The sequence below is a fragment of the Pteropus medius genome, unplaced genomic scaffold (genome assembly GCF_902729225.1).
Source record: "Pteropus medius unplaced genomic scaffold, Ma_sr-lr_union100, whole genome shotgun sequence".
Taxonomy (NCBI): domain Eukaryota; kingdom Metazoa; phylum Chordata; class Mammalia; order Chiroptera; family Pteropodidae; genus Pteropus; species Pteropus medius.
Window position 1 is genome coordinate 8,328,427 of NW_024352783.1, and position 14,040 is coordinate 8,342,466.

Sequence of the window (14,040 nt, forward strand, 5' to 3'; positions counted from 1 at the left end):
TATATGTATATACACATATATATGTACATATAGGGGTGTGTGTGTGTGTGTGGTTGGTTGGCAGGGCCCAGTTCTGAAAAGTTATTTAAGATGAGGTTAAGAGCTTGGTAGCAAAAGCTCCTATTGGTGTCTTTTTGGGAAGATCACTAAGAAGATTTATATGTCCTTAATGTTATTGGTTGTAGTTTGGTTTGCAAGGAGTGCCAAAGAATTTGTAACTGGAGCTTAAAGCTTAGTGGACCTTAAATTGGCAACAATAAGGTCTGTGTGGGGGAATGCCCTTCTTGGCAACTGTTCATCATATCAGTACTCTATCTCCCAGACACTTGATATGGTGTCCCCTTAAGAGGCAAGACTACCTGAGGACAAATGTTTTCTTTGAAGAGAATATGGATACTTTAGGTTTTAAATGAATTTCATTAACGAAACGGACAAATATAAATAAATTATCCATATGCTTGTTTTTTAAAACAAATAAAATCCAGGAAAGGTGTATTATCTTTCTAATTTTATTTCCTAAATTACATATATATGTGTGTATATATATGTAAATTTTATATATATATATTTTTTTTTAAATAAAGGGTTATTCTGGGTTAGTTTGAAAAGTTTATTTTAGTTGCTGTTAGAGAATAATTACATTGATATACCCAAGTATATATTCATATAAAGGTATATCATTTTGTTGTTTTCATTAACTTTAACCATTTACTATATAGTTCTGTGTAGACCTTGCATTAATCTGAGTTATTTGATAGATGCTAATATACCTCCTGAGAATTCTATCTCCTGAAAATACCAGTGACAATGTACTTGTCATTTTTGTAAAGGATGACAAAAAATAATCTCTTGCCAAGTTAACACTTTTACAATATCTAATGAAAAACAAGGCATTCATTGGAATTCTCATTTTAAGAATTGTCTTAGTTCTTAAATTTTTGCCATGTACTTCTTCACTTTGGGTTAACTTTGTATTTATTTTCTTGATAGGTTCTCCAGTGCCACAGACTCAGTCACCACAGTCTTTCTTACTGGGTGCTAGACTGCAGAGTACCCCCACCCTCACTGACATCTACCAGAACAAGCAGAAGCTCAGAAAGCAGCACTCTGACCCTGTGTGCCCATCCCATTCCGGGGCTGGGTACAGCTACTCACCTCAACCCAGTCGGCCTGGCAGCCTTGGGACCTCTCCCACCAAGCATGTGGGATCCTCTCCACGGAGTTCTGACTGGTTCTTTAAAACCCCTTTACCAACAATCATTGGCTCTCCTACTAAGGTGTGTTTATTAACATTTTGTAGGTGTTGTGACTTTGCGAAATTAACATTTGTGAAGTGGAACATTGGGTGCTGGATGGACAGTCAAGGTTCAACAACAGACCACAAGAGAAATTGAAATAGGGAAGTCTGTTACTCATAGATCCTGAAAGAAATACCAGGCACACCTCTGGGGGCCACACAGGGATATTGATGCTGGGTACAGACAGAGAGAGATAGGACCTAGGTACATGCCTTTATTAGGGTTTTTGGGTAGAGTGCTTTGGGGTTCCTGGCTAAGGCTGATTGGTCAATTCAAATCAAAAGATCAGGGTTCTGGTGAGCTCCATGGGGGTCTTATCTAAGGGGCACACAGGTAGGAGACGGTGAGGGAGACTCTTGATCACAAAGGCTTTTAGGGGAGTCACATCAGGAGCTTATATTTGCCGGTGACTGTGGCCTGCTATCTAGGGCATGCTATTGCAAGGGGGGCTAGTGTCAGCTTAAGATCCCTGTAGGCCACTTGGCTAAACAAAATAGATGCAGAGTCAGTAATACCATGTTCAGCTTAGCTGCACTCTCTATAGTAAGTCATGAACTGGTATAGTAAGTACTTTATGGAAAGGATCCATAATGAGAATGGCTACAATTTAATGAGCACTTGCTATGTGCCAGGCACAGTGTAAGTCCACACAATGTTTTATGTGCATTATCTTAATGAACTGTCCAACGTTACAGAGGTTGTAAGTAGAAGAGCCAGTATTTGAATCAGGTCTGATGAACTACAGAGTCTAAGTTCCTGACTGTTCTGCCATGGAGCCTGACAATTCTGAATGCTTTATACTTTGTAATAACTAGCTTACATATGTTTCTTTAGGCCACAGCTCCTTTCAAAATCCCTAAAACACAAGCATCTTCCAACCTGCTGGCCTTGGTTACTCATCATGGGCCTTCTGAAGGGCAGTCTAAAGATGGGAATGACCCACGTGAATGCTCTCATTGTCTCCTAGTACAAGGAAGTGAGAGGCAGAAGTCTGAGCAACAGAACAAGGCAGTGTTTGGCAGGTAAAAGACACTGTTTCCTTCCAGCCTTAAACATGAAAATTGTAATAGCACATATATTCCTGTTATAAAAACACTAAGACCAAATTAGTAGCTGGTTTATGTAACGTGGTTAATGATATGAACTATGTGCATTTAGAATCTCTGAAAACCATGCATGCTTCCTGTAACTGTAAATTACAGAGCTCTTCCTTTCTTCCTTAATTTCCTGAATATTCTATTTCTGCCTTTTGTTTATTTTGGTTATTGAAATTTATCTCTACCTTGAATTGTTTGGATCTATTTTTTGTCTTCTTGTTCTCTGACTTCCCATTGACCTTTTTTCTGGCTTAAAGTATACATTACTACTCTTCTTTTTAGATCTGTCAGTACTGGGAAATTATCAGATCAACAAATGAAGACACCTTTAGGTGGACATCAGGGCAGCACAGACAGTTTAAATACAGAACGACCAATGGATATAGGTAAGAAAAAGCTTGTTTTTTGTTTTTTGTTTTTTGTTTTAAGGCAAGTAATTTTTTAGCATATGCAACAAATTAACTTCCTATTGCCGCTGTAACAAATTAGAAGTTTGGTGGCTTAACACAACACAAAGGTATAATCTTACAGTTCTGGAGGTCAGACGTCTGGTCTGAAATGGGTCTCATTGGGCTAAAATCAAGAAGTTGACAGGGCTGCCTTCCTTCTGGAGCCTCTGGTGGGAATGCATTTTCTTGCCTTTTTCAGCTTCTGGATACTGCCCTCATTCCTTGGCTCATGGTCCCCTTCCATCTTGAAAGCCAGCAATGGCTAGTCTATAGACTCTAATGCCTCCTTACTCTACATTTAAAGGACTCTTGTGATTTCATGTACCTACTGGATAATCCAGGATTATCTCTTTCTTTTAAAGTCAACTGATTAGCAGTTCTAGTTCTATCTACAACTTTAATTTCCTTTTGCTATGTAATATAGCTTATTTAAAGGTTCCAGCGTTAGGACAGGGACATCTTTGGCTGGAGGGTGGGGGTAATTATCTTACTTACCTGCTTCAGTTGACTGTTCATGAACTTACCCAGATTTCTTCACCCCATCCCTGTCATTTCATCTTCTTTCTAAGTAGGCTATTAAGAAAGGGGCTTGTTTAGCATCTTGATGATCAACAGCCTATGTGTTACAAGGAATTCTGACTGAGATTGTTTTTTATCAGTAGGATTAAACTGGCTAAAGTTAGCTTAAATACACATGTACTCTTAAGCATTTCTTATATAGCAAGTAGAGCCTATAAAGAACTGTAGGTCACTGGGACCCCTGGTCCTTTGATAGTCATTCCAGGGACTGTTATGTCCATAGACACACATCTAGATTACTTGGTGTGCTTGTCAAGAGATACAAACAAAAGGCAGTTTCTAGACCTTAACTCAGGGTCTTTAATTAGATTTTCCGGGAATAGATTCTAGGAATCTGTGTCTTTAATAAGCTCCCCGTATGATTATTATGTACACCTAAATTTAAGAATCACTGTTATAACCTCTTTATTCTTTTCTTCTCTATAATTTTTTTATCGACTCCCCCAGCCATAAACAACTAAAGGAAGAAATATCTGGACCAGCAGATATCTGATTGAGTGTGATTTCTAATCCAAAGGGAACATTTATAGGATTATAGGACCTTAGATTTCACTCCATTCTTTTTTTACTTGCATGATTTCTGGAGAGAAGTCCAGTGTAATTCTTACCCTTGTTCCTCTATGAGTAAGGTGAAAGGTTTTTTTTTTGTTTTTGTTTTTTGCTTATTCCAAGATTTTTTCTTTGTCTTTGATTTTCTGCATTCAAGTATGGTATGCCTAAATGTAGATTTTTTGGTATTCAAACTGCTTGGTGGTGTTATGAGATTTTTGGATCTGTGGTTTGCTTCTGTCATTAATTTTGGAAAATTCTCAGTCATTACTACTTTAAATACTTCTGCTGTTCTTCTCTTCTTCTGATATTCCTATTATGTGCATATTATTACTTTGTAGTTGTCCCACAGTTCTTAGATATTCTGTAGTTTGGGTTTTTTACATCTTACTCTTTGTTCTTTAGTTTTGGAAGTTCCTATTGACATATCCTCAAGTTAACTGATTCACATTAGCCATGTCTGGTCTATTGATGAGCTAATCAAAAAGCATTTATTCATTTATATTTCAGTGATTTTGATTTATAGTGTTTCCTTTTGATTCTCACAAAGTGTTCATCTTTCTGCTTATGTTACATGCTGTTTCTTTTTTCCATTAGAACCCTTAGCATATTAATAATCATAGTTATTTTAAATTTCTGTTCTGATAATTCCACTATTTGTGCTATATCTGAGTCTAGTTCTAATGCTTGCTCTGTCTCTTCTTTTCAAATTGTTTTTACCTATTAGCTTATCTTTTAATTTTTTTGTTAAAAGCCAGACATGAGCAAGACACTAGATAAAAGGAATTGAGTTAGTGTGACATTTTTTGTTAATCTGGCTAGGAATTGGGCTGTGTTTAGTGTTTGCTGTAGCTGTAGGTGTCAGAGACTAAACTTTTCTCTGATGTCCTTTTTTAATCTCCTTTGTCTTTGAGTTTCCCTAGATATCCCTTCTTAAATAACATCTGAATCTTGCCTAACCATATTTTCTAAGAGTTATAGTTTAGCTCTTACATTTAGGTCTATGATCCACTTGACTTAATTCTTGTGGATAATGTGTAGGGATCCAGCTTCATTCTTTTGTATGTGGTTATTCAGGGGTCCCAGCACCATTTATTTTATTTTTTTATTATTTTATTTTTTTTTATAGTGACAGTTAACAAAATCCGATTAGTTTCAGCTGTACGTTTTGACAGTAAGGCATATATATATTTACATTGTGTGTTCTTTCAGTCACCACATTTTTGATCCCTTTTACCCTGTCTACCTCCTCGCTCCGGTAACCACTAGGTCTGTTGTCCATGTCCAAGAGACTCTGTTTGTTTGTCCTGTTCATTTGTTGCTTTTAGGTTTATATCCCGCATATAAATGATATCATGTGATTTTCAACTTTTTCTGTCTGGCTTATTTCGCTTAGCATGATTATCTCAAGGTCCATTCATGTTGTTGCAAATGGCAGTATTTCATCTCTTCTTATGGCTGAGTAATATTCCACATATGTGTATATGTACCACAGCTTCTTTATCCAGTCATCTATCGTAGGACACTTCGGTTGCTTCCATGTCCTGCCACTGTGAATAATGCTGCTATGAACATCAGTGTGCAAATATCTTTTCGGATATGGATTTTCACGTCTTTGGGGTAAATACCTAATAGAAGGATTGCCAGATCATATGGTAGATTAATTCTTAGTTTTTTGAGGAACCTCCATACTGTTTTCCATAGTGGCTATACCAGTCCTACCAGCAGTGTATGAGGGTTCCTTTTACTCCTCATCCTCTCCAATATTTGTTATTACTTGTTCTGTTGATTACAGCCATTCTAACATGTGTGAGATGGTATCTCATTGTGGTTTTGATTTGCATTTCCCTAATAGCTAGCGATGTTGAACATCTTTTCCTATGTTTGTTGGCCATTTGTATGTCCTCTAGAGAGAAGTGTCTGTTCAAGTCCTCTGCCCATTTTTTGATTGGATCGTTTGTTTTTTTGTTGTTATTGAGTTGTATGAATTTTTCTAATATTTTAGTGTTAGGCCTTTATAGCAGTCACTGCTTGCAAATATATTTTCCCATTCGGATGGTTGTCTCTTTATCTATTTGACGGTTTCTTTTGTTGTGCAGAAGCTTTTCAGTTCGATGTGGTCCCATTCATTTATTTTTCTTTTACTTCCCTTGCCTTTGAGGTCCAATTCATAAAATCCTCTTTAAGTCCAAGATCCTTGAGTTTAGTTCCTGTTTTCTTCTATGCATTTTATTGTTTCAGGTCTTATATTCAGGTCCTTAACCCATTTCCAGCACCATTTATTAAAAAGACTATTCTTTCCATCATCGAATTCTTTTGCCAGCCTTGTAAAAAAAAAAATTAGTTGACCATAAAGCATTTATTTCTTATTTCATTAATCCGTATATCTGTTTGTATGCTGGCACCATACTTACTGCCTTGATTACTGTAGCATTATAGTAAATTTTGAACCATGAAATGTGAGTCTCTACCTTTGTTCTTCTTTTTCATGATTGTTGGTTATCCTGCATCTTTGAGTTTCCATTATGAATTTTAGCATCATCATACCTATTTCTGCAAACCTGCTAGAATTTTGATAGAAATTTCATTAATTCTATAGATCGATGTGGAGAGTATTGCAATCTTAACAATTTTAAGTTGATTTTTGAACATGGGATTTCTTTCCATTTATTTAGGTCTTTAATTTATTTCATCAGTGTTTTATAGTTTTTAGAATACAACTTCTATACTTGTTTTGTTAAATTTATTTCTAATTATTTTTGGTGTCATTTTAAATGGAATTGTTTTCTTAATGTCATTTTCAGATGGTTTATTGTCAATGTAAAAGAAATACAATTGAGTTTGCGTATCGCTCATATACCCTGCAACCTTACTGAAAACATTTATTAGTTCAAATAGTTTTCTAGTGTATTACTTAGGATTTTCTATACACAAGATCCTGCCACCTGTGAACAGAGGTAGTATTTTCTTTTTAATCTGGATGCCTTTTATTTATTTGTTTTTTGCCCATTTGCCTTAGCTATAACCTCAGATACAATATTAAGTAGAAGTAGTGAGAGCAAACATCCTTGTCTTGTTCCTGATCTTGATGGGAAAGCTTTTAGTCTTTCATTATTTAGTATGATGTTAGTTTTGAGTTTTTCATAGATGCTGTTTATTAGCTGAGGAAATTCATTTCTGTTTCTAGTGTAATGAGTATTATGTGTTACATTAATTGATTTATTGCATGTTAACCCCCCCTTTGCAATCCAAGGATAAATCCCACTTGGTTTTGTTATGATCCTTTTTTTGTGTTGCCAGATTCAGATTGCTAGGTTTTTTGTTTTTGTTTTTTTTTTTGAGGTGTCTGCATCTATACTCATAGTTATTACTCTATAGTTATTTTGTGATGTCTTTGTCTGGTTTTGATATCATGGTAGGACTGGCCTCAAAGAATGAATTGAGATTGCTTCATGCCTCTTCAGGTTCTTGGAAGAGATTGTAAAGAATTGGTATTCTTTAACGTTTGGTAGAATTATCCTGTCAAGCTGAGACCAGGCTTTTCTTTGTGAGAAGTTTTTGATTACTAGTTCACTCTCTTTACTTGTTATAGGTCTATTCAGATTTTTAAGTTCTTGTTACTTTCTAGGAATTTGTTCACTTCGTCTAAGTTATCTGATTTTTTGGCATACAATTGTTCATAATATTCCCTTAAACTCCTTTTTATTTCTCTAAAGTCAGTAGTGATGTCCACTCTTAATTTCTGATTTTAATATTTGAGTCTTCTTTTCTTGCTGATTCAGTCTAGCGAAAGCCTTGTGAATTTTGGTATTTTCAAAGAACCAACTTTTGACTTTGTTGATTTTCTCTATTTTACTATTCTCCATTTCATTGATTTCTACTCTAAACTTCCTTCTGCTTGCTTTAGGTTTAGCTTGCTCTTCTTTTTCCTTCTTTAACTACTGCTTTAGCTACATCCCATAAGTTTTGGTATATTATGTATTTATTTTAATTCATATTATTTTCTAATTTCCCGTGTGATTTTTGTCTTCGATCATTGGTTATTTGAGAATTGTTCAATTCTCACATATTTGAGTCCACTAAATTTCCTTCTGTTATTGATTTTAATTTTATCCTACTTTGGTTGGAGAACTACTTTGCTGAATTTCAGTCATTTAAAATGAATTAAGGATTGTTTTATGACCTCAAATATGGTTTCATCTCAGAAAATATTTTCTGAGAAGAATGTGTATTCTGGTGTTGCTGGGTATAGTGTTCTAAAGATATGTTAGGTCCAGTTGATTTATATTTCCTTGATAATACTCTGCTTACTCTTTCTGTTATTTAAATTAGGGAATTGAATTCTCCAGCTGCCATTGTTGAATTGTCTATTACTCGCCAGTCATTTTGCTTTACATATTTTGGGGTTTTATGGTAAGGTGTGTGTATATTTATAATTGTTATATCTTTCTGATAAAGTGATGCTTTTTAAATTATAAAATGTTCTTTATTTTTTTGTTTGTTTGTTTTAAAGTCTAATTTGTCTAATATTAATATAACCCATAGCTTTCCTATGGTGGTTGTTTTCATGATTTATCATTTCTAATCCTTTTATTTTAAATCCATTTGTATTTTTGAATCTAAAGTATGTCTTCTGTATACACATGGTTGAGTCTTGTTTATTTACTCTAGTCTGACAATCTCTACCTCTTGATTGGATTGTTTAATCCATTTATATTTAATGTTATTACTTACATAGTTAGATTTCTATTTGCATTTTACTTTTCGTTTTCTATACATGTCATGTCTTTTTTTTCCTCTGTTCTTCCTTTACTGCTTTCTTTTGCATTAGGTGAATATTTTCCAGTGTAGCATTCTGTTCCTTTTATTGAATGTTTTTCACTTTATTTTCTTACTGTTTATGTACAATATACATATGTTATTAGAATCTACTTCAGAATTACATTAATTCCAATTACATACTGTTATATAACTCCTAGATAGCTCTATTCCATTTGTAGTGCTAATATTTTCTTTTAAAGAGGATAAGAAAGGAGATCAAGTATATATATATATATATATATAGTTTGTTATATTAACTTTCTTATTTACCACTTCAGTTTTTCTGTGTGTATATTTGAGTTATATGGTGTCACTTGCTTATTCCAATATACTTTTGTTCCTACCTGCTTTTATTGTGCTCTCATTATCAAATATGTTCTATACCTATATCTTATAGGCCCGATGATACATTATAAACATGTTGTTTTATATGGTTGCTTTTTAAGCCACCTTAAGAGAGGTGAAGAAATATGAAATTATACTGTGTTGTATAATTATGTAATGACCTTTATCAGCCCTCTTTTCTTCCCCCATGTAGACTGAAATTCTTCCCATCTGGGGTGAGTTGCTTTCGACTTGAACTTCTCTTTGTATTTCTTATAAAGTAGGTCTCCTAGTAACAAATTCTCCCAGCTTTTGGTTATTTAGGAGTGTATTTTGCCTTCATTTTTGAAAGGGCTTTGCTTGATTGACAGTTTTTTTCTTTAGGCACTTTAAATCTGACAATTCATTGCCCACTGGACTCCATTGTTTCTGCTCATAGTTAACTATTAATCTTATTGGGTTACTTTGTATGTGAGAAATCTCAAGATTTTCTTTGGCTTTTACTGTTTTACTGTTTGTTTCTGGTGTGGATTCTTTGAGTTTATCTTTTGAGTTTGTTGAGCTTCTTCAATATATAAGATTGTTTTCCCTCAAACTTGAGAAGTTCTCAGCCATTATTTATTTGGATATTTTTTCTGCTGCTTTCTGTCCTCCCCTTCTTGTACTTTCATTATTTACCTGTAGGTACATTTAATGTTGTCTTATATTTCTCTAAGGCTTTGTTCAGTTTAGTTCATTCTCTTTTCTCTCTTTTCTTCAGATTACATAATCTCTATTGGTCTTCAAGTTCATGGTTTGTTTGTTTTTTTTCTGTCACTTCATAGTTGCCGTTGAACCTCTGTAGTGAATTTTCATTTCAGTTATTGTTTTTTTTAAGTCCAGAATTTTCATTTGGTTCTTTTTTAATAATTTCTCTTTTTATTAATGTTCTCCATTTGATGAGACATTTGTTATCATGTTTTCCTTTACTTCTTTAAGTGTGGTTTCCTTTAGTTACTTGAACATGTTTAAAATAGTTGCTTTGAAGTCTGTGCCAATTTTGACATTTAAGCCCTCTCAAAGGCAGTTTCTGTTGCCTGCTTTTTTCTTACTGTGTATGGTAACTCTTTATTGTTTATTTTCATATATCATAATTTTTTGTTGAAAACTGGACGTTTTAGATAATATTTTTGTAGCAATTTAGATGCTGATCCCCTAGTCCCTCACCCTGTGACTTGTTGGTTTTAGTCTTGGCTGGACTACTTTGGTGATGTCTGTTTGCCACATAGTGTGAAACCTCTGATGTCGATCCTCAGAGGGCACAGCCTTGGGCATGTGTACAGTTACCCCGGGCTAACAGTGATTTTAGCAGGACTCTATTTCTCTGATCTCTCAGGCTGTCTACCTCTGTTGTTATCACATCCAACTCAAAGCCTCCACTAATTATCAACTGATTGCTCTCTTGTTTTTGACAATATTGTTGGGGTATAAATTGTTCCACTGTCTTATTTAATTAAATTCTAGCCCTTTTGCACAAGTAGTCTCTAAAACCAGTCTTTGAGCCTTGTTCTGACCATAGGAGGGCTCTTCTTAGCTGTCTCTTTCCCTGGTTCTCTCTGTTAAAACTTCTAGATGGTCTCTTTGTTAGCTTATTCTTCTCATAGAGCTACAAACTTCCTCTTATTTGCTTACCATCACAGCCTTCCTTGTTTTGACAGTGCACTTAGGTATGAACTTCCCCATGATCTGTTTCAAATAAAGTCAGTTTCCTTGGGGAGAGTTTCAGAAGTCTCTGTTCTCTGCCTCCCTCAGCCCAGGGGAAATCCTGTGCACCATTACTCTAGAGCTAGGCATGAGAACAGTGGCTCATTTCTCTTAGAGTGACATTCCTGCTTTGTGAGCTAGGTGATGGGTAGGGGTGCAAGCCTCTGGTCTTCTTGGCTTATTTCTACTGGCATGGAACTGGGGTGAGGGCAATAAGGGCCCTAGTGTTTGATCTACTGGCCTAGGTTAGAGCTTCTACCTCATGAGAAAGGGCTGGATGGGGAGACAGTTCTTACTGAGATGTAGTAGATATTCTTGAATAAATGTTACATTTCCTGTTTGCCCTCAGGACAATTTCTAGAGACTTTAGATGGTTATTTTTTAAAAAATAATTTTCACCAATTTTGGTTGTTTCAATGGGGAGCAAGTCTGCTGTGCTCATCACATTTCACACTGCTCTTCTGGAAGTCGTTTCTTCTTCTATATGCTTTTTACCAAAAGTCACTAGAAGTTGGGACAATTTTTGAAAACAGCTTATCTGAATAACCATATAATGTCTCATTCTTTTTTACAAATAAATTTAAATTTCATAGAGCTTATAAGTTCTACATGAATATATGTTATAATTTAAGTCCAAGTTTATGGATGTGAAACCATAATATTTTTTCTTAGTATTTAGGCATACATTTCTGAGACATACATTTAGGCATACATTTCTTGTATACTTTTTATTCTTTTTCCTTTCTCTTTTCCACATGAACTTTATTATTGTCATTTGAAGTTACAGATTTTTTTTTCTAATTATGTAGTTTAATTTTCTGAAAACAAAAGTTCTTATAGCAAAATTTAAGACCTCAGGAAATAAATAGGGTCATTGACTCTTAAAATATACCCATGACCATCTTTAAATACTTTTATACCTACTAGAATAAAATCATAAAGTTTTTACATTAAGTAAAGAGAATATCTATGTCATTTTGTATATCTGTGTAACAATAGGTACTATTTAATTAATTTCCACTTACTGTTCCCTTGCTCTCTAGATTTTTATGAACCCTCTCTTCTGCCATTAATTGGATACTTTAAGTTTGCTCTGCTGTTACAGACAAAGTGGACACTGAGAAGCAATTATTTTCTGTATGTGATTCAGTGTCTCTCCTTTAAACTTATGATTCATGTTGTTAACTCCTGCCTCCATTCTGTGGTCTCAGAAATGTAATGTTTTTCAGATGCTTGAATGTGAAAATGCTTTTGGACAACTTTGATTCTTAATTTGTTGGATGGGAGATTTTTCATCTTATCTTCATTTAGCCCAAGCTCAGCCCATCAGGCCTCTTTGACGCCTGTCCCACCTCCCTTTCTTCCTGACAGATGTAAGGGTGAGATTCTAAGGTATATCTGTACTTTGACTCAATTTTCTACATCTGTCTAAAGCTCTGTTTGCTATGGAGACTCCTGATCCTCCCTTAAGCTTTAACACACATTTTTATTCCCTATTCTTGGATTTCCACTTTTTCAAATTATCCTCACAGGTGTGACTGCAGTTCATATATTTTAGAAGTATACAGAAGTAACTCAGAATACTAGGCTTTGGTGTGAAGAAGATTAACAGCCATGAAGAGATTACTATAAAATATTGTTAATGGATATCTGTAACGACTGCTTATTGTAAAAAAAAAAAAAACAAAAACAAAAACACACAAAAAACAACAACAAAAAAACCCACTAATAACAAAAGTAAAGGTCTCCCTATAATTCAGCCCCCAAATATAAACACTATCAAAGTAATATAACTTTTTGTATACTTTTTGTTGTAGCCCCTGTAGGAGTCTGTGGTGTACTGGCACCTCCTATGGGAACAGCAGCAAGTTCCAGGGCTGTCCTGTTTACTGTAGGATCTCCTCCACACAGTGCCACGGCCCCTACTTGTGCCCATATGGTCCTTCGAACAAGAACAACCTCAGGTGAATTGTCTTATTACAGTCTTTGGCTAGTGTTTGGAGTGTAGTGGTCTGAGAATGACTTAATTATATAACTTAGACAAGTCACTTGACTTCTCTGGACATCAGTTTCTTTTTTTCAATGACATGGAGATAACTATTTTCTTTACCTTAAAGGGTTATAAGGACTTAATCAGGCAATATTTGTTGAATAAAAAACTTTATGAAATAAAAGTACTATATTATATATTTATAATAGTATTACTATTATAGCAATGTAATATAAATGTGACTTTTTAATGATGAGGCAGCTATGCATACATGGTGCTTCCTAGCTTATACTGAAAGCTTATTTTAATATATCCAGTAACTTTTTTGAAAATGATAGGTTGTTCTTTATGTTTGTTTTGTTTTCTTAGAAATCTAAGTTTTACCTTTTTTGTACTTTGGGTGTCTTTTTACTTAACCTTATATACATTTAGACTAATAAATTAGTTTTATCATTCATACTCTAAAAATAGGTTATTATACTAAAATTTGTATTAATTCCAAAACTTAAAATATTTAGATTGGACTTGAAATGAGTTATCATTTGACATTATTTTATATTTTGCCCTGTGTTGCTTAAGTTCTTATATGCTAAATAAGTTACTAATCAAGATTCAGTAGATTAATAAACAAAGGATATAAATAGATAACAAGAGAGGAAGTAGAGCTAATCTTATTTTTAAGATTATTAAAAGTATTAAATAATAAGAAAATATCATTTTAAGAAAGTAACATGTGATACCTATTAACTAAGCCAACATTAAAAACAATATAATGCCCAGAGTTGTTGAGGTTTAATAGGATCTCTATGTTTACTCACAGCTGCTTTAGAAAGTAATGGCAATTCTTACAAAGAGCTGTTAAAAATCTTTATGATATTTGATCTGTGGTAATCTCATTCCTGTTTATAATACTGCTTTGGAGTGTTAATCACAAATAAATCATTCAAAAGAAGGAAAAACTTTGGATTTTATTACAGTGTTATTTATGATATTAAAAAATCAGAAATAGTATAAATGCCTCCAGATTAGCATTAAGGATGTATTTTTAGTGAACCCTTATGCATACTATGGAGAAGCAAGGAGAAATATATATACTATAAATTTGTTTAAAACAGAATATTTAAAAACTAGCTGTGATTATGTTTATAAAATATTCATATAGGTGAACATGGAAATAGGAAAAATAAACC

The 14,040-nt window shown here is 34.1% G+C and overlaps 1 protein-coding gene across 2 annotated transcripts in view; it reads left to right on the forward strand.

Moving 5' to 3' along the window:
• The window catches only part of ULK2 (unc-51 like autophagy activating kinase 2), a 96,499-nt gene that overhangs the window by 70,996 nt on the left and 11,463 nt on the right, over positions 1 to 14,040 (forward strand). For both annotated transcript variants that reach the window (XM_039847474.1, XM_039847475.1), the window contains exons 18-21: positions 991 to 1,277; positions 2,133 to 2,320; positions 2,678 to 2,781; positions 12,678 to 12,824. In XM_039847474.1, the coding sequence (XP_039703408.1) occupies positions 991 to 1,277; positions 2,133 to 2,320; positions 2,678 to 2,781; positions 12,678 to 12,824 (726 nt within the window). The remainder of the gene's footprint in view (positions 1 to 990; positions 1,278 to 2,132; positions 2,321 to 2,677; positions 2,782 to 12,677; positions 12,825 to 14,040) is intronic.